Source organism: Pogona vitticeps, chromosome 5, assembly GCF_051106095.1.
Source record: "Pogona vitticeps strain Pit_001003342236 chromosome 5, PviZW2.1, whole genome shotgun sequence".
In the NCBI taxonomy this organism is placed as follows: Eukaryota; Metazoa; Chordata; class Lepidosauria; order Squamata; family Agamidae; genus Pogona; species Pogona vitticeps.
The window spans coordinates 177,480,364-177,501,104 of record NC_135787.1 but is presented as its reverse complement, the minus strand read 5'-3'; the positions used below and the strand labels follow the sequence as shown (position 1 = coordinate 177,501,104).

The window sequence follows — 20,741 nt, the reverse complement described above, 5'->3', positions numbered from 1 at the left end:
AAGAAAGTCTCATTAAGTTCATTGAAACTTACACTTTGCTTGGTCACTGGATTTGCAACACCAAGACATGAGGACATCACAACTGAATCAGCCTGAAGTCCCCGTGGGTCTAAAATCTTGACAGGAAGATGGTACTGGTAGTTAAAAAGGGGAATTAATGTCCCCCACCCTGCCCCTGATCAATAAGGCTAGGCAGTTTAATTTATGGCATTATATGTAGTGCATGTTCTAGCAGTCATCATTGGGCTAGCTTAATAAAGGCCGTGTTAGAAATTCTAGAAAACCAGTTGCAAACCACTTGAAGACCTCAGGATCCTAAGTAGTAAACAAAATTTGATACATAAATTAAGTAAAATTATATATTAAAAATCCTCCATATTCCTTATGGTGACAGCGAAAAGTTTAAAAACAAAACAAACATGATAATGGGTTGGCAAGTAAGAATATCTGTGTAAACAAGTTACTTTTTCATTAATCCATGCTAAAAATATTATGATGCAATAAACCTAAACCAGGGCCCCATTTAGGCCACACTCTTATCTTCACTGTTACAGTGATTAGGAAATATTTTGGAATTGCAAAAACATACCTACGCCACAATACCAAACAATTGTTATACCAAAAGTGTTCACTCGTCTGCCCTATAGAACTGCAACCTAAATTATTTTTTAAAATACCACTTAAATCCTTCTTTGCCCTTCCCATCCCATCTCTGCAAGATAATACCACGCCTTCTTGGAAGAGGGCATCAGCACTAAAGCCTCCCATAGCCACTGCTTTCCTAGAGCTTCCACCCACATTTCTGGGGCTAATAATACCTATCCAAAGACTAGACCAATAAAACCCAACAGAAACTTTAGAAAAACAGAAAGAAAACATATATTTTTTTCTAAATAAGCCTAAAATCTTTATTAATCACCCTAGTTTCTTTTTTAAAAAAGCTTGGATTACAAGTGTATAAACAATATTAAAAAAAGTATAAAAACAGGTTCCATAGATTTCTACTACGTTAATACAAAGTGCATAACTACATACAATTCATCTTGCATTACTACTCAGGAAGGAGGAGGAAAAAGAGGGGGGCAGAGGGAAACACAGTCTGCTGTTGTAGTAATAAATAAATAAATACAGAAGTAGAGGAGATGATCCATATTATATAGCACATGGTTTCACACTGCAGCTGTAAATGCATAGAATCATTGGCCATTTAAAAAACAACTAAAACAAAATGTATGCTAATAAGGAGACAATGAAAACATTCTCGACTTTTGTGTGCATTCTTCAGAGATTACCAACCCAGCAAAACTGCTAAGTAGCTAGTCAGTTACAAATAAAGATCTATTTTATCCTCCTTTTAGAATATTTCTCCTATTTACAGCAGGAAAGAGAGCAAAAAAGGAACCCTAAAAAAAATGAAGGAAGACAGTATTTCAATTTCACATTTTTTTTCCTGATACATCAACCTATGAATTCATGGTTCAACAACAACAAAAAGTTTTTTAAAAAGCCCACAGGCATGTTTGTGTAGTAGTGCACTGCAGAAAGCAGGTTGAAATTCTCACCCTTTCACCGTAAAGTGATAAAAACTATGTGAACTACAAAGCGACCGTATACTTCCTGGAGAGGCCATTATATCGCCCCTAGAAGCAGACACACACTACATATCTTACGGAAATTTTCACTGGACTCAGTAAAAAAACAAAACAGATTGCTAGCCCTTATATTTGCTGAGCTTCAGGAAAAAAAAACACCTGATGTTATTAAGCCCCTTATTAAATCCTGAAGCTATTACTATAGTGACTGTCAAAAAAAAAAATCTCTTTCTCAGCCCAAACAGTAAAATAATGTAAAAAAAAAAAAATAGAACTATGGGAGAGGCCTTTGTCACAGGACATGTATGAATCTGTTGGAAGAAATCGCCAGGCGCGTCACATGTCTGTGTGTTGGTCAGTTAATGCAGTGATGCAAAGACGATTTAATGAGTGGCCCCAGTAAGGATGTATCGGTTGTTGGGCACGTGAAGAGTGGTTAAAAAAGGACTGAAGGCACTTTAGAGGGGAGATGTGAAGGAGGAGAGGTATAACAGGAATGGCTCACGGGGGGCGGGCTTTTGGAATAAGGCTCAATGAAAAAGAAATAATGTTTATTCCAGGGTGGATTTACTCCTGTTAAATTGGACTGACACATGAATTTAAGTCAATGGGGGGGGGGGAGAGTCTGTTCATGATGTAGCCTTAGAAGGCAGCACTATCCTTCAGTCTTCCCCAATTTGGAGGCCCGCCAGACAGACTATACATGGGGGGGGGGGAGGATGGAATTGTAGTCCAACACATTAGAAGCCCCCTCCGGTCTGGGAACAGTGCTACAGGTTAAGAGTACAGAAGAGAAGTGTTATAGTTGTTTATGCTGTGTTAAATGCATACCTTTTATACACACATTTTATAGTATGTATCTAAAGTGGGAACCCTCACTTCTGCTAACATGCAGCATACACTTAGACCTCTCTCTGCTTTGGTCATACCATGTCATTGTGCACAAGTGAGGGATTAATCATTGCCTTTTTTTTGTTCCGGATATGTAATCAGCAAAGTCAGCACAGAACCAAAGGAAGAAGAGGATTCTGAACTTTCATTAGCACTTGGTTTTCTGTTATAATTAAGAATGATTACCATGTCACTGCTGTTCAGGCGCTTGGTTAGGACGGCAGAACAGTGGGCTCCCTGGCTATTCTGTCGTTTTAAACAGATTGCTGTTCCTACAAATAATTGGTTCTATGGTTGTTTTCTTTCTATGTTTTATTACTCTATGAGACTACTCTATGAGACTCATTGAAAACAATGAAACATTGTGCAGTTAAAATGTGATCTCACACTGGTCTGTTTCATAAGTCAGACCCTGAAAATGTTAAAAATTTGGATCATAAATCCTGGAACTCTTCATTGAACATGGCTGAGGGGTTCTGGGAGATGTGGTCCAAAAAATAAAAAATAAAAAATAAAAAAATAAAAATCCTCTGACACCCTGACTGAGCTCAGCAAGGTTTACTCCCAGGTATGTGGGTACAGGGCTGAAGCTTAATTGATCCTAAATCAGAGAAAACATAACTGGTATTCAAACAAGAACCGGAAACGGTATGGAATGTTTGCCCTTTATAACGCTACAAGATGAGCAAACATGACATTTGCAAACGTTGGTCTAAATTACTACAAAGGAATTCCTGACTCCCCCCAAAAATTCTGTAATCTGCATCCATAAATCATGCATGGGCCACATGTTGTAGGAAGAAAGATTGCTTGGTCCAGTACGAAGTCATTTCCTCCTCTGTATGACCAACCTTGGAACTCATTAACTTTGCCTAACGCTGATCATCTCTCTCTTTCCCTTCAAACACACTCTTTTAGTAGGCCAAAAATATCAGCTTGACCTTGTTCCTCAGCACTGTTCAAACATCAGTAGTAAGAATTAAGAGCTCCCCACCTTTACAACATATACATAGTAAGGAAATTCTGTACAAACTTTAGTATGTAAATCTATGCTGTAGAGTAACAATTATTATTTTCCTCACAGGGAGGAAACAAAAAGTGACTGGCTAAAATCTTAACATACCAAATGTGACTACTGCTTCTCTGACAGAAATACATGCTACATACATATTTTACCAACCTCATGGTCAATCATGTGAGGAACAGTTGTGAGGGGAAAGAGGCTGAACAGAGGTGGCATGCAGCAGCATTCAGCTCAACAAGGAATTTTAGCACATCTTAAATATTTACAGTCTTTTCTGAAGAGATAAGAACAGGATTCTGAATTAGTGGAACTGAAGCAGTTTAAAAAATCCTTAAGGAGTTCAGGAGAAAAATCAGTCTTTTGGCAGCATAGCAAGCCTCCAAAGTGAGGAGCAGTTGACTTTCAAGCATTTTGAGAGAGAGCAAGGGGTTCCACCTATGTCGGTTGCAGTTAGCTGTGGAAGTCACCACTCTTCTTGGTTGGACATGGTTGGGGACTGAGGGCCTTGCAGTTCAGGCTTCTCGGCTGTGGACTTTTTATTACTACAGCAGGGTTTGAAGAGATGAGTGTCTATAAGGACTTCTCCAAAGCGACCTTTGTAAATAATTCCACAGCAAACTTTTTGCCTTCAGGAGAAAGATGGGAAAAAAATCATTCAAGATTATCTTCTTTTACCATAAGATACTCTAGAAATATATATTTAATGTATATTCATTGAACAATCAAAGATCCAGTGGCAAATTCGTAAAGCATGAATGTTATTATAGCAAGAAACAAGAATCAAACTAAATTAATAAACTGTTTTAAAAATACCCACAAAAAATATAAAGTACTTCACTGTTTAAAAAGCAGGAAAGTAGTACTACAATAAATCACCTCACAAATGGCAGTCCATAACTGTGAACATGAAGAAAATGCTGGGCCTAGGGTTCACTCGTTACATTTTCATAACACAAAGCAGAGTTCTGAAGTTGGTGTTAAGGTCTGGGCATGTCCATATGAGCAAAAAGTGGGTTCTCGGAAGCCCACAGCAGCTTGGGATCAAGCTAACCTAAGTCAGTGTTGGTACTTCTAACCGATTCTGGAAGCAGTTGTTATAAAATTGGTATAGTATGCTCTGATTGTTGATCCCTGTTCAGCATTCTGATACCATCTCTAACTCCACGTTTGACTCCAGAGCATGGGTTCAGCCTGGGACCTGAAAGGTTACAGACTGCATTCATACCGCCCTTCCCTTGGTTTGACAGGAACCGGGTCTGACAAGTCAAATGCTCTCTGTGATTTTGCATAATTCCCTTTTTAAGCTGCCAAATCAAGGCAAACTGCCACCACTGTTGCAGTGAATACCATCAATTACTTTCCTGTTATAAAGCAGGCATTCCTGTTAGACTAGGCAAGCATTTGAGCTGACACCACATATGCACCAAACAGCTCGTCCTAAAGCAGGAGCGACATTTCAAGATCAATACCGACTGCTGGCTACTGTCATAGCATCCATCAATTCTCTGCGAGCAGGAATTAATTCTAGGAGGAAAAAAGCCCCAAGGCTATGGCTTTGCTTTCAAGACAACAAGAGGTCTTGTGACCCAATTCATGCCCTGCATGGTATCCAGTTACTTTATCTACTTCCTTAAGCACCATATTGAGTCATCAGCTCTCTGCAACGGCTCCTTAATTGCTGAGGGAACGGAAGGAAAAGAGCCTTGTAATTAAGATTACATTTTATTGTAATTATGTGTGTTTTTAACCTCTGTCTTTCCCTGTGTTTACCTCCCCCTTCATCTAAATCTGAGACTAAGAGTCTTGCTTGAAATGTTGTATAGATGTTTAAAAATACTCTGATCGCAAAGCACAAGGCCCGCTAATTGAGCTTTAAAAATAATACGGACTGCTGCTACGCTTATAAGGGTGCATAGATTTGATTCTGGACATCATCTTGCTTTCACCTTTTCCAGTAGGTAAGATCCAAGAAGGAGAAGACAGGTGTGCGGCTGGAGCCAGGGGTCATTTCGGTGTCTGACCCATCATCAGACTGGTTGCTATAGCAGGGTGACTGGGCAGGAGAGGCACTTGAGGTGGTGCTGTGGGCATCAGAGTCTGCAAGAGTGGAGATGCTTGTTGCATTAAGCTAGGTTCACACAGATATACATGTTTATTTGAAAACCAAAAAATTAAAATGTTACAGGATTCTGGGCTATTGTGCAGTCTGAGAATCTCAGCTTTCATTCACAAGCAAAACCAACCATGTTGCTGCATTTCTAACCCATATGACTTAAGAGCCAGGATGCCTAAGAGGGCTGCATATGATGCATAAAAATCAGGGATACACATAAGCATACATCCCAGCAGTCCTTTCTCCAAGGAGCATTAGTGAAAAGAGTCATTTGTAAAAAGTCAGCAGGACAGACAATAATTCAGCAGCAGCAAGGCAGTCCTGGTGTTCGTGGAGAACTTCTATTGTAAAGGAAAATGTAGAGGGAGTTTTCTCTGAATGCTGAAACCACAAACAGAGTCCTCTTGTATCCAGATTTGTTATCTAAATCTTACTTTTTCTGTTGGAAAGAAAATCTAGAAGTGCTATTCTGAGTTTAATTGTTTTTTTTAGTCCCAGTGACATAATCATTTCGGGCTGGTTGAATTTAGTTTTATGCTTGGAATAGCATTCACCACTAAATTGAAATTCAAATGTTGTCCAGTGATAGCCAGTCAGCTGGCTGGCACAAAAAAGCTAGATGTAAAACATACAGTATGGTATACAGTGGTGCCTCGCATAGCGACGATAATCGGTGCAGCAAAAATCGCTACAAAGCGATTTCGTTGCTATGCAATATTTAAAAGCCCATAGGAATGCACTGAAACCCCTTCAATGTGTTCCTATGGGCTTCAGACTCACCTTTAAATGAAAATCCTCCACACAGCAGCCATTTTCGCTGCCCGGTAAGCAAGGAATCCGTCCCAGAAAACAGCGGGCAGCCATTTTTTTTTACCTGGCGGCCATTTTGGAACCGCCAATCAGCTGTTAAAAAACCATCGCTTTGCGATGATTGGTAAGCGAAACAGGGTACCGATCATTGCAAAGCGATTTTCCTATTTAAAACATCGCGATGCGATTGCAAAATCTTCGTCGCTATGCAATTTCATTGTTAAATGGGGCGCCCGTTAAGCGAGGCACCACTGTATAGCATAAAAAGTAAACCTAGCTTTCCTATTTAATTTTCATGATTTTGTGATTAGTGTTCTTGTGTAGCAAGGACAGCAAACTTATGGCCCATGAGATATTGTTGGACTGCCACTCACATAAGTCTTAGTCAGCATGGCGAGTGCTGAGGGGTCATGGGAACTTTAGTCCAAAAATTACACACTTTCCATTGTGATTTATGGTTGAGTCAGTCATATATATATATCATTAACTACAGTAGAAAATGTGAAACACCCAATAATGGAAAAACACGGAAGATCAACATACTGTGCCGCTTCAGCTCTTTCTGCAACTTGCTTATCTGGTTGCTCTTCATCCTGCTGCCAGGAAGAGTCTTCATCTTCTTTGGCTTTAGTGTTGTTTTAAGACTTGGTCCAGCCCTTGCATCTACCACCTGAGAAAGACAACACAAGATTGTTCACTGCAGTGACCTCAGTCTTCCCGGCTACAACCATAAGCAGAAGTTGGACAAGTTACTCTGTTGGACTTTAACTGAACTTGCAGTCCAACAGATTAACTTAGGCAAGCGCTGGCTGGAACTCACCTTTTAAAAAAATAACAGTAAACATATTTTTAAAAATACTATATTTTTCTGTGTATAGAACAGCACTTTTTCCTAAAATAGAGGGAAAATGGAGGGTCATTTTATACACAGAAGGCAGGCAGAGACAAAGGAGCACTCGGGCGCCTCTTGCTGCTGCCGCTGCATCGCTTCCTCCAGCGCTCGCTTTGGGCAGGGGACGGCGACGTAAGTTGGAGGTGAGCCCCGGCAGTCACAATGGAGGAGGTGATCGGGCGGCGGAGGCAGCAGCAACAGGAGATGGAGGTGGTGGAGCAGTTGCCCATTAACTGCTCCTCTTACTTTGGCAAGGGTTAAAATTAGAGGGTCATCTTATACATTGGGGGGTCGTGTACAAGAAAAGTATGGTACTAGTCATTGGAAGAGCTTGAAAATAACATGTCAAAATTAAATAATTTGATGTGAGATGGTCAGAAAATACTTGAATCAAAAGATACACATACACAAATGTAAATTAATTTAAATGTGTTAATAATGCCACTTTAATGAGCTTAGTGTTTTCAGTTTTAATTCTTTATATCAATGAGTTAATTTCCCAATTTCTAATTGTTAACTTTGACAAATTAATGTTTACAACCCAACATTCCAAACTCTGAGGATTAGCACTTAGGGGTGTGTACATTCAAGGTTGTAAATATAGAACAAAAATAAGATAAAAACCAAAACTCTACACTAAAGTAATCCGGGCTTAGTCTCAAGTAAAGATGGATGCTGTGCTCTAGGTATGTCTAAGCAAAATTGCAGAATTAGATTAAATTATGCACATTTTGCTTTCACTATTGGTGCTATTTGTATAATATACTTTGAATTTGCATACATCGAAAGGGAAGATCCACCAGAAGTCAAATTTTAAACACAGCCATGTGCACCAAAGACAATATAAAAACCTAGCACACCCATTCACATGATGTGACAGAAAGATGAATGTATCTGCCAGCATCAAAATCACTGAAGTTTATGAGAATGTTGCCATCACATACAAGGTAAATTACACTTCTGTTTTTTTTCAACTGCTTAGTGCTGCTACCTATCCTAACTCTGACACCAATTAAAATGTTACAGCTCCTGGATTTCAGACAGGCCCTGAACACAAATTGCAAGTTTTGTCACACATGGTTTCCTCACATTCCTCAATAGCTGTAACTCAACAGTTAAATGTATCAGGTAAAAAGCACTCTGCGGAAAAACCTGTTTGAAAGGGCATGTTTTTAAAAATATTACGGAAAGATATTTAATTGTTCTTATCTCTTTCCCCCACAATCCCCTGGGTCAACAATAAGCTGAGAAAGGAGCTTCTCAAAATCAAAACTACCCTTCTCAACACATACTTCTTTCCCACGGAAAACCAGATGTTAAGAACTAGAGGTATGCAGATTTGTGTTTTTGAACTACAACCCTAAGAATCCCACAGGCAGTCAAAAGGCATAAAAGCGCCAGAACAGCATTTTTCTTGGTATGCTACTCTTTGCCATGGCTGGAGAATATGGGGCCCCTTCAGATGCTGTTTGACTGCAACATCCATCAACCCTTCTCTACTGCCTATGTTATATAGGCCTGATTGGAGCTGTAGCTCGGCACTATAGAGAAGGATTTAAAAAAAAAAAGAAATTATGGTGTGATAGTCAAGTTATGTGAGCCTCTATGTAGATAGGAAGTGCCACAGCCCCTCTTACTGCTGACTGTAGTTGGAATGAGGGATTCTGGGGGCTGTAGTCTAAAAGAATAATTTCTCTAAGCTTTTTTTTAAACCAGTGGCCATGTCATGTGACTTATACAACACATGCTGAATCTCTCTTCCTCACACCCCTGCTTCAGAATATGTGTCGTTCTTATGTGCCGTCCAGTCAGAACCAACATTTATGTAACAGTGTGGATACACCTGAACCTACATGATTCCAGTTCTTTTTTGATCCTGCTGGCAGCTTTTTCCATCTTTTCACAAGGAGCACACATGCGTTGCAGATGTCACCTGAGCGGGCCTCATGCAGACTGTGGAGAGAAGACCATAGTTCAGTTACTTGGCCATACTAAAAATGGAAATATTCGACTCAAGGAAAACGTACAGAAACAGGTGCAGAGAGAGAGAAAGGAAGATGTTTGGCTTTGTCCCATTTCAACGAGGCAACATGTCCCACCCTTGACAAATCTCGTGCTCTTGGTGGATGGTCTGTGGAAACTTGATACATTAAGAGCACCTGCAAGAGGCATTCTGAGCTGAGAGAGGGCTGTGGAATAACTCAGTGCTTCACAACTAGGACATGTACCACTGATGGGATTGAATTACATTGGTGCCTTGCATAATGACGATAATCCGTGCAGCAAAAATCGCTGCAAAGCGATTTCGTCGCTATGCGGTATTAAAAAGCCCATAGGAATGCATTGAAACCGCTTCAATGCGTTCCTATGGGCTTCAGACTCACCTTTAATCGAAAATCCTCCATACAGTGGCCATTTCCGCTGCCTGGCAGGCGAGGAATCCGTCCCAGAAAACAGCGGGCAGCCATTTTTTTACTTGGCGGCCATTTTGGAACTGCCGATCAGCTGTTAAAAAATCATTGCTTTGCGATGATCGGTAAGCAAAACGGTACTGATCATCGCAAAGCGATTTCCCCCATAGGGAACATCGCAAAGCGATCGCAAAAAGTTAATCGCTATGCGATTTCATAGTTAAACGGGGTGCCCGTTAAGCAAGGCACCACTGTATAGTGTATTTGTTGCAAGTTTTTATAACATTTACTAAGAATTTATGATCTATGTTTTACAGTTACTGTAGCAGTGAAAGTAATATTCAAGACTATGTACTAAGTAATATTCAATACTACCATTTCATATACCAATGAATTACTTGCACCTCAGGCAGCCAGTTGTTTCCTCCCAGTAACGCTAATGCAATTTTATGTGTAAATGATAAATACAGTGACAGAACTCTTGTTGATATAAAACGTCTTTTTCAGAAAAGTGAGCTTATTCTTTCTACCATAGGGACACAGATTGTTGCCTTATAGCAGTGGTTCCCAATTTTGCTCCTCAGATGTTCCTGGACTAAAACTCCCAAAGCCTTCACCACTAACTGCGCTAGCCAGGATTTCTGGGAGTTGTAGTCTGAGAATATCTGAGAACATCTAGGGACCCAAGGTTGGGAACCACTGCCTTATAGCAATTAATATCATTGCTCTATAAAGCCCAATATGGTCAACTCATCCGGCTCTCTCAAGGTGTAAGTATTTTTCTTAGCCCTACCTGAATATCTTTGGCAGTGTTGACTTCCATCTCAGTCCTAACCAAACTTGACCAAATACCAATCAAGATCTGATGTGTTCTGGGTGGAATATAAGTCAGGTACTTTGAAAGAGATGCGACATAGGGTAAGAACTGATGAAGCACCCAAATGTGTGCTCAGAAAACTAACAGAAATGTGTAACCAAGTCACTTAGGGGGTGTTTTTTTGGGGGGGGGCCTCACAGGCCAAAAACAGGTTGACAATGGTCTACAAATGCACCCCTGCGATCCCTAGAAGGCATTCCACTTGATTTATGTTTTTTTGTCCTTTTGCCCCTGGAGATACCATAGGCACAGATCTCCAAGGACTTTGGGAAGCTGTCTCTAAAGGTAAAGGTTCCCCTTGACATTTAGTCCAGTCGTGTCTGACTCTAGAGCGCGGTGCTCATCCCTGTTTCCAAGCCTTAGAGCCAGTGTTTGTCCAAAGACAGTTTCCGTGGTCACCTGGCCACCGTGACTAGACAGGGAACACCATTACCTTCCCACCGAGGTGGTACCTATTTGTCTACTCACATTTTTTACATGCTTTCAAACTACTAGGTTGGCAGGAGCTGGGACAAGCAACGGGAGCTCACTCCGATGCCTGGATTTGATCTTACGACTGCTGGTCTTCTGACCCTGCAGCACAGAGCCTTCTGCGGTTTAACCCACAGGGCCACCACGTCCCTGGAAGCCATCTCTACCCCTGGGCTAAAGAAACATAGCAATTGAAACAGCTGCAGCTCTTACCCAAAGCAGTTCTGGAAATCCTTTTCATAACGCTTGCTGTCAGTGAAACGTGAACTGGAAGATTTGGCTCTGCAGATACAGCAACCATCTAAGCTCCGGTACATCTTCGGTTTATGAAAGCCAAACATTTTTCTTCACTCGTTTCCCCTACATGAAAAAAAAAAATGAGGGGGGGGGGGAAAGGGCAGGAGAAGATCAATCTTCAGAAAATGAACACAGAGGACAAACTTAAAAGGCGGTGAGGATGCCTCCTCCTCCTCCATATGAGAGAGAGAGAGAGAGAGAGAGAGAGAGAGAGAGAGAGAGAGAGAGAGAGAGAGAGAGAGAGAGAGAGAGAGAGAGAGAGAGAGAGAGAGAGAGAGAGAGAGAGAGAGAGAGAGAGAGAGAGAGAGAGAGAGAGAGAGAGAGAGAGAGAGAGAGAGAGAGAGAGAGAGAGAGAGAGAGAGAGAGAGAGAGATTGCCCACCAACTGGTGGGCAATCAAAACTAAAGTTTTCGGAACTCGCGCTGTCATGCAGCTTGTTCAAAATGCCATGTGAAAGCTGCTGCTAACAATAACAACACAGGAAGAATTTCTGAAACAGGATGTATATCCCACTGCAGTCAGAGATTTTCTATGGCACTCCCCCGCCCTTTCTCGTTTTGCTTTTTCCTACTTGTCAATACCTGCCTGCCCTTTTTGTCTCCGTTCCATTTGATACCTTGCTAAGCAGCATTTACGTACTTTATGGTCTGTTCCCAAATTGCCAGGGGAATGGGGCCCCAACCCACTTACCTTTCACATCCACCCCTCTCAACTTACCATATTTTTCGCTCCATAAAACGCACCTTTCCATAAGACGCACCAATTTTTTAGGAGAAGTAAACAGGAAAATATAATCTGTTTTCTTCGCTCCATAAGACACACAGACTTTCCACCCCCGTTTTGTGGGGGAAAAGTGCGTCTTATGGTGCGAAAAATACGGTATGTTTTTGCCTAAGGCCATGACTGGACAAACTGGAGAACAAAGAGGGCATGGGCCTTGTAGACTTCATTAAGGGCCTTCCCACCTTTCTCCTTATATCCAAGCACCACTGTACAGTCACCATCATCCAATGGCACCCTAAGAAAACTTAATAAGGAAGTTCATGACATGCTTCCTACTACATATATTTAAAAAAAGCACCAACATGTCTTTAACTCCAATGTGGCAGAAGAGGTAATCACCAAGGCTCTCTCTCTCATTTTTCAGAAAAGTGAGCTTATTCTTTCTATCATATCTTTCTATCTCTTCTAAACATTATAAATGGACACTTGTTTGTTCTCCAAAACCCAATCTGTTTTTTTTTCAAAAAAGCACATAAATCTATCCTGTCATCCAGAAAAGTGATCTCTAAAAAACCCAAGTACAAATGAAGATTATAATTATAATGGTATGGAAAAAACCCCACCAACATAGGTAGGTAGGTAGGTAGGTAGGTAGGTAGGTAGGTAGGTAGGTAGGTAGGTAGGTAGGTAGGTAGGTAGGTCAAGGAAGATCTACTTATGTTTTGAGAACCTGACTATCAGACATTTATTCTGTTACTCATAAATTTGTATTAAATTTATGAGTATTAGGGTTAATATAACATAACTAACTAAGTATTAGGGTTAATATAACATAATTAAGAAATGCATTTTCTTACAAGTATAAACTTACTAAAGTATATTTGTTCATAGTACATTAAGTCTTTCCCAACTTTTGTTGCTAAAAGCAAGGAAAGGTGCTTGCTCCCATGAACGTTAATGTCTAAATTAGTTGCCAATACTGAGGGCTGAAATTGATTTAAGGCACTCAAAGCCTCAAATCCCAGACCTCTGCAAATATCACGTTACTATCCTGGACATACAGTATAAGAAAAAAAGAAGATAAAACAATGTCCAACTCCTACCTTCCAGAGTAGGAGTTGGATATCTACTGTCATCACCTTGTTACCATGCTTCTTACACATTCTAGTACCTTGCAAGAAACAATTAATTCCTCGTGCTTTCCTGTCCTTGCCACTAGGTGGAATACAGAAGGACCACAGCTCAGTGGACAAAATGCATACATTGTGTGAAGGAAGAAGGTCTCAGGTCCAATCCCTTGCATCTCCAACTGGGACCAAGGAAAAACCTCAGAGAGCCACTGCTAATCAGCATAGAAGCTAAAGGGACCAACGGTCTCACTCAATGTATAAGAAATCTTCTGTGTTCCAAAATGCCAGGAAAGTACCTCATAATCTGTTGCAAAGATGCAACTACGGGCAAAAAGAAAACCACGTGGTTGTGACTTGCCATCCTGATTAATACAAGCAAAGGGACATTCAGTCAATGCTGGGTAGTTTAGCTCTCTTTAGCCAAGTCTGGCTCACATTTAAACTCTTCAGCATCTCCTATATTGAAGGAAGCACTAAACAGCCTAGGGCAGAATATGCTACACTGCAAGATTGGGAGTATTTTGGGAATGTGTTTTTCCTGGCCTGGGAGTAGAAAATAGAGATAGTTCCTTGGACTTTTAATACTGGACCTAATACTGAATATCATTCACAGGACAACACAAGATAATAAAAGAAAACAAAGCAATAGATACAGCAGTCTGCATTAAAGACATTTTTTTAAAAGGGAGGATTCTTTTGAAAACCTATTAAACAGTACCGCTAAAAGCCAACAGACTTCAAAGGAAAGAGCAATAAAAAGATATATCTGGGTTCCTGGAATGCTGTTGCCTAGAACTTTTAATATCCCGGAGAACTTTGTAATAGTTCCCTCATTTATAATAACCAAACATGGTAGGCTATTCATGTTTTACAGATCAAAGCAATGCTACTACAATGTGTACTGCCCACACAAGTACTGCCCGGTTCAAAGGTAAAATGACCCGGGGGGGGGGGGGGAAGCAAAAGTAGGAAGTTGGACTGAATATCTATGGTTGCTTCCAAATCCAGATAAAACAGCAAAGGGCTAATTCCAAAACATAGTACGTTTTCAAGCTAGTCTGCCTCTGACCTGTGTTCATGTGAAAAGAACCTTATACATTCCCAAACTACTTGCATTCTTGCTCCCCTTGAACCATTTCATCTGCCAAACCCTCTGCAGCATATCCTTGGGAGATGTTAAGTATTGATACCCTGTACCTCTGAGAAAAACACTTAGCTGTAAAAACATCTGGACCTAGAGAGGCTGAGCGCTGGAGAAGAGGAACTAGAAACATTTTTTTAAAGTGAGGACATTTGTGAAATGCAAAGAAAGCAATCCAAAAAAATATTTTATATTCTGGAATGCAAGAAATACATTGTAAGACAACTTTTAATCACACAAAATGCCAAGAACTGTACACTATGAAAATTTTTATGTAGAACTCTACAGAATCAGAGAATGATAATTATGGCGTGTAATAGGTACAAATCAAATAAATATACTGGATCTGTTTTCTGTTTAGGTCACTGGAGATTTTTCCAATTTACTGATAGGAAGACACCAACATTTGAAATTAAAAATACAAATTTAATAGATGTTGCCCGAGAACCAATAGCAATGGTATTTCTTCAATTTTGGAAATAATCCTCTTGCACTCAGACTCACACTTCACAAGGCCAACAGGATTTTCATCAAAACATACACCAGGCGGGAGGTCATAAAAACATCTGCAACTCTGTTGTAGGTTTTCTTCCCATATTATCCTAGAACTGACCAAAGTCAACCATAGCCCTGAACTACTAGCCATAAAAATATGCAATGGCATTTTCAGTTACTGTCACTGACAACTTTGGACGCAGGAACTCACTTTTGCCCTTGCTGCATGTTTTTTTGTATTTTTGCATTATAGTAGAGGATTCTAGTAGAGGACATGGAATTCCTTAGAGATAGGTTACTTTGGAGCAAAATAGCATTGGATCTTTCAGTAACCTTTAATGCAGTGGTCCCCAACCTTGGGCCTCCAGATGTTCTTGGACTATAACTCCCAGAAGCCTTCACCACCAGCTCCGCTGGCCAGGATTTTTGGGAGTTGAAGTCCAAGAACATCTGGAGGTCCAAGGTTGGGGACCACTGCTTTAATGCACATTAAGACCTACTCAGAAACAAACCTCAGCGGCTGGAATCCTCTTGGTGTAACTTACGTCCTACAAGAGTGGTGATGGCATCATCACATGACGGGAATATTTAATTTAAATTAACTGAAAGCTTCTTATCCTCTCTTTCAGGTTCTGAGCCTCACTAGGGCTCCTTTTGCCTTGGGAAAATCTTTGGGAGCCTCAGCATGGGAAAACTTCAACAGCAAAAAAAAAAAATCACCTCCAGATTGCAAATTTGGTCTAAACACCAGCAGCAAAAGCCATTACATCAGGTAGCCTGTAGCACACTGACAAGAGGTTCCACAAAGTGCAACCTGAGGAGGGAGGGGCTTTGTCATTATGAGTTGGGCATTAGCTAGGAACCCTGAGACTTGCAACAACATATAATAATTAGATATACACATTCTCCACTGGCACACACACACATTTCCATTTGCAAAGATCATGAGATTGCCCCACTTCATTATAACCTATACTCTGCCCATTAGAACTTCCTGGGTGGTCACGGGCAAGCCTGTTTCAGGTTTAGATCTCACACAACAGTTTGCTGACTCATAAAGAGATGGCTGTGAGAATTAATGCATATGGACCAAAAGATACACTAAACCTCAAAGGCATGATAGAACACTGATAACAGCAGCAATCAAATTCACTGGATTCACGCAGTTTGTGATTTAATTCATGCTTGCCAGTTATTCATTAAAGTTAAATAGCTGTACAATCATGTTTGCAATTATTTCATTTTACTATTGTTCATCAGAGGTTTACAAGGAAGCAAAAGACTGTAAGCCAAAACAAGCCTTGGGGAAACTATCTAATTTTTTGATAAAAACAGCAACACCGAGATAACAACATAGATGCATCCGAGGAAACGCAGCGATTCAAACTTAAGAGAAGTTGAAAGGTTGTTAGCTCGGATATATGCATGTTTATGTATTATGTCTATCACACCAATCCTCCAATAAACACAATGTGTAAATGGCTCTCCTGTTTCCCTTGACAGTCGTGTGAGACAGGTTGCAACAAGACAGAACACCTCCAATAGAAGGAGATCTCCCAGTTTCACAGTGAATGTCATAAGTCAGTGGAGATTTGAACCTGGATCTCAGTTCCGCACTCTACCCACTACATTGCATCAATTCTGGAGATTCCCAAGGAGTTTGGTGGGGCTGAATCCCCAATAAGAATGCATTAAGCTACCACCCTAGATACCTAGTTTACAGCTTTCCGATAAACCATGAATGTTGGCCAGAAGAACACCATTCATTAGTGGTTTTAGGTATCGGACTGTGAAGGCAGAGGTTGGGAGTTCGATTTCCCACCATAACTCCTGTGAACAGAGGCAGCCTGTGTGGCCTTGGGCAAGCTGTATGGTCCCAGGATGCCCTCAGAAGAAGCAAATGGAAAACTGCTTCTGAGTATTTCCTATCTGGAAAAGGTCACCATAAGTCAGCATATCATTACTACTACATGCATTCTACCCACATTCAGCTTCGCATTCCATTGGTGGGAAAAGAAAGGTGCTTTAAAAGTCCCGTTTAGAAGACCCGCCACCATCTATGCCTTTTAATATATACAAGCACTGAACACCCATATCCGAAGTGACTAAAGTGGAAAAGAATTTCCCAGGCAAGGAAGCAATAAACATATCAGCAAACAAGAGGAAGCCCACACCAGTGCACACAAGCCAAGCCTTGCCTGGAACAAAGACCACCCACCCGCACCCACCTCCGCTAAAAGCGACCTAGTTTTCAAAACAGGATCAGGTAGACTAGTGCTCTGTGTGGTCAGGGGGTGGAGGGCAGGGATCGCCATGTGGAAGGAATTCTGCTCATGCATGGCACTCTTGAATGGTTTTTAAAGACAAGAGATGTGTGTGTGTGGGGGGGGAATTCTTAACAGCTGCACTCAGTTGCCATACAGGAAGGATGCTTCTGTCCTACCTCTGACCCTCAAAGCTCCGTAACTCCCACAAGGTCTGGCAACAATGCCCAGACCTGGCAAATGAAATCAGAGGAAAGCACTAAAGTTAATATCCAGGCATCACCCAAGGACTCCTGAGGGGAGGGCGGAGACCCCCCCCCCAGAGGTCAGAACCACTGGAGTAAGCCTATCCTTCATGCACTAGCATTGCAAAATGAAAGGACACAAGTAAAGGCAATCAAACATCTCTATTTGCAAATTCACAATTTAAAATGTCCTGTTTTGGGGAGGGGAGGGCAGGCCAGTATTGATTTGCCTTAGCAAACCTGGCGGGGAGAGGGGGAAGATATTATCCCCCCCCCCAAGAGCCCACTTAATCTCCTGAGTGCTATGGGTGGTAATCTCAAGGGAGAAAGAGAAATTGGGGTCAAAGCTACCGCCATGGATTTTCTGCCGCCACACACGCAAGGCCATCCTCCTGCCAGACATCTATCCTGCCGTTACTTACTTAACGTTTATTTAAGCATCTGTTTATTTTGTTTTAACATAGACACCCCACATTACAGGAACTCAAGGCAGGTTAACAAAGCTGTGCAAAACAATTTTTAAAACATGAGATATTTAAAACAATTTAAAATCAAACCACATCATTAAAACATTCAAAATACTTGAGGTGCTTATTTCCGACTAGCTTATGGGGACAAGGCACACACCATAATAATGGAGGCGACAGGTTAAATCTGTTAAAGCCGAAGGAAGGGGAGCCTGAAGTAAACTAAGGAGCCTCCACGATGCCTCGAAACTTTACTCCTCTCCTGAGCGCTTTCTCGCCAAACAAAGGAGTCAGGCCGGAGGTTTCCCCTCCGCAGGATCAGTGCCGTTTCCTGAGAAGCCCTCGTCCTCCCGGGTCTCGGTCTCGCCCCCCCCACCGGCCCCGCCGGATCGCCCGCTGGTCTGCATTGTGCGGGTGGGCGCACGATGTGCCGCGGCGGGCGGTGTTTTCAAGAGCGGGTCCCCCCCTCCTCACGGCTTCGCCCTGACGTAATTCAAACATGGCAACAGTTCCGACTTCTAAGCGAGGTCGACCAGAGACCTCCCATAAACACGCGCACACGAGGAGCGCGAAAGGCGCAGAAAAAAAAAAGAGCACCAGCGGGCAAAGCGGATCCTTCCTTTGTGCCACCTTCTCTCTCACCGCCCAATCAGTGACCCAACAGCGGGGGGGGGGGGAAGCAGCCTGTGTGTTTGTGTGTGTGTTGTGGTTTCAGCAACAACCCGCTCTCCTCAGTCCAGGACAAGGCGCTTCCTGCCTGTCGAGACACCTAAAACACGCCTCCTCCTCCTCCTCCTCCTCCTCCCAGGCTCGCCGCATGGTACCGTGTGCGGTGGGCGCTTAGCTAAAGTTTCACCCTTAAGAACAGAAGGAAGGGAACTCTCCAGGAGCAGCGGAGATATGGGAGTCGAAGGCTGTCGCCTCCCCCCCCCCCCGCCCCCATTCCCTTCCTTCGATCTCCTCTGTAACTGGGATCGTGTGTAAGGAGAGCGATCCCCGCCCCCCCCCCCCCGCCGCCTCAAAGCTCAACAGCCACATGCTCTATATAAGCCCTTTGTTTTCGCGGCCGCCTCTGCCTTCGCCTACGTGCGATCAAGAAGGGTAGCCCTGATCCTCCATAGTGGAATCTAGAGAGCGCGTAACTTATTTGATGCGTGTAAAAATCTGCGGTAGATGGGGGGGGGAAGAGAGAGAGAGAGAGAGAGAGACTCCGTCTCGACCACCTGAGAGGAAAACAAGATCAAATGGCACAAACTGGGAGGGGAAAATATGCAGCGAGGTGGCAGTTGAGAAGTTGAGATCAAAGTTAGACAGGCAAAGAATGCGGCGCTTTCTCGCGCCGGTTTTGTCTGGAAGGAGAAAGCCTCCCCCCCCCAGGTCCGACGGTCAAGATAAAGTTTGCAGCTATTTTAAAAAAACGACTTTTAAACGCTGAAAAAAACCCCGAGGACTTGCGTAAAGCGAGCAGCACATGTCACGTCAGCTCCGCATACACACAAAAGAGATTGCAACCCAGGTCAGAACGCACCCTCGGACTGGCCGGCCGCCTGCAGGTAACCTCTCCCGCGCTGCCCTCCCGCTGTCTTGTTCCGGCCCTCCAAAGAAAGGGAGAGTGACACACACCGCCCTGGCGTTCTCCGCTCCCACAACTTCTCCCCCGCCGCCCCGATCTACAGGTGTATGAAGTCTCGCCTTTGTGGAGACTCCCGGGGAACGTTCGAAAATGGAACGCTGGCGGCGCGACCCTTCCGAAGGCTTAGCCGCCGGCCGCGAGGGACTTTGCGGCAAACCTTCTCTCCTCCTCCCTTCCCTTCCCCGCCCCCCCCCACGCCGCCTTCCCATTGTCGCCAATCCCGCGTCCATAGCTGTAACGGACAACACCAACCCGGCCGCCTCCGCTCCGCCGGCAACCGCCGATGCTTCGCCGCCTGCCGAGCGAGGGTCGCGCTCACTTCTCTTGCTCCAGAGGAAGCGCACTAACCTCCTCGGGACCGCAGTGCAAGGAAAGGGGAGTCCGCGCTGCATCGCGCTTCAAAACCGTTGCCTCGAGGGCAATTTAAAGAGGGGAAAACAACAACAACAACAACAACGAAGCAACTTGAAGCAAAAGGGGGAAGGGGCGGTCTGCTGGCCCACGATCGTAACCGCTGCTTTACGCGTTCGCTGTGCAGCCCTAGGACGCGTTTACTCAGCCGCAAGTCACATTAGGTCGAACAAGGCTTACTCCTAACTAAGTGCGCCTAACGAGGGCAGCCTCGGTCGTGATTTCTAAGGTTCCCTTTACGATCTATCGAGTAATCGGCTTTGAAATGACGACCAAGTTACTCCGCAAGTGTCTTTCCTCTGCAAGAAAAAAAAAAGTCACGGGCCACATGCTCGACCTGTAACAATGCGACCCAGCCTTTGGCACCACAGCGGCCAACTTCCCCCCGTTTCCCGAATGGATGACCCTCCCGAATCACCAGTGCATCACACATCACCATACCTGGTAGACCACCAACCTTTCCAATCCATAAACAACTGTTTCCCGGACATAAAAAGAGCCGCCCCCGCCCCCTCCCTCGAAAGGGACAAGTTTGCTTTTTAAATCAACCTGTATGGAAAACTCGCAGGCACGACACGAAAACTTGTCAAAACTCGTGCTTCCCATTTGCGGCCGCTATTGCAAAGAACAACCCGCTCGCAATATTTCCCGAGGTGAAAACAAACATGCAAAGGATTTACCTCCAACAAATCAATCGCGTGGTGGGGTTGTGTGTGTGCGCGGCGCGACCTTCTCCTCCCCCGCCTCTCTACGCAACCCTCGTTGTCTCGCTCCGGTGTCTGGAGAGATGCAAGGTCTGGAATCATTGGCTTAACTTCCAGCCGCATGTGCGCATGCGCCGTTCCCACGGCCCG

General features: G+C 43.1%; 1 protein-coding gene across 5 annotated transcripts; it reads right to left on the bottom strand.

Annotated features, from left to right (window-relative positions):
• Nucleotides 1-882: 882 nt before the first annotated feature.
• SINHCAF (SIN3-HDAC complex associated factor) lies at nucleotides 883-20,740 on the bottom strand. 5 transcript variants are annotated; one of them, XM_020789062.3, is made up of 6 exons: nucleotides 20,568-20,740; nucleotides 11,295-11,441; nucleotides 9,176-9,275; nucleotides 6,974-7,100; nucleotides 5,454-5,604; nucleotides 883-4,133 (listed from the first exon to the last, which is right to left on the bottom strand). In XM_020789062.3, the coding sequence occupies exons 2-6, from the start codon at nucleotides 11,420-11,422 to the stop codon at nucleotides 3,971-3,973; spliced, it is 669 nt and encodes a 222-aa protein (XP_020644721.1). In that variant the 5' UTR covers nucleotides 11,423-11,441; nucleotides 20,568-20,740; the 3' UTR covers nucleotides 883-3,970. The 5 variants fall into 5 exon arrangements, with proteins under 5 accessions (XP_020644721.1, XP_072856009.1, XP_072856011.1 ...); XM_072999908.2 differs by having other exon boundaries at nucleotides 20,437-20,574; XM_072999910.2 differs by lacking the exon at nucleotides 20,568-20,740 and adding an exon at nucleotides 19,729-19,840.
• Nucleotide 20,741: the final 1 nt, after the last annotated feature.

Coding starts and splice junctions, on each gene's coding strand:
- SINHCAF (XM_020789062.3), bottom strand. CDS start 11,422: ATGTTTGGCTTTCATAAACCGAAGATGTACCGGAGCTTAGATGGTTGC. Junction 9,276..11,294: donor GATTTCCAGAACTGCTTTGG/GTAAGAGCTGCA, acceptor TTCTCTCCACAG/TCTGCATGAGGCCCGCTCAG. Junction 4,134..5,453: donor GATCTTACCTACTGGAAAAG/GTGAAAGCAAGA, acceptor TTTCTCCTGAAG/GCAAAAAGTTTGCTGTGGAA.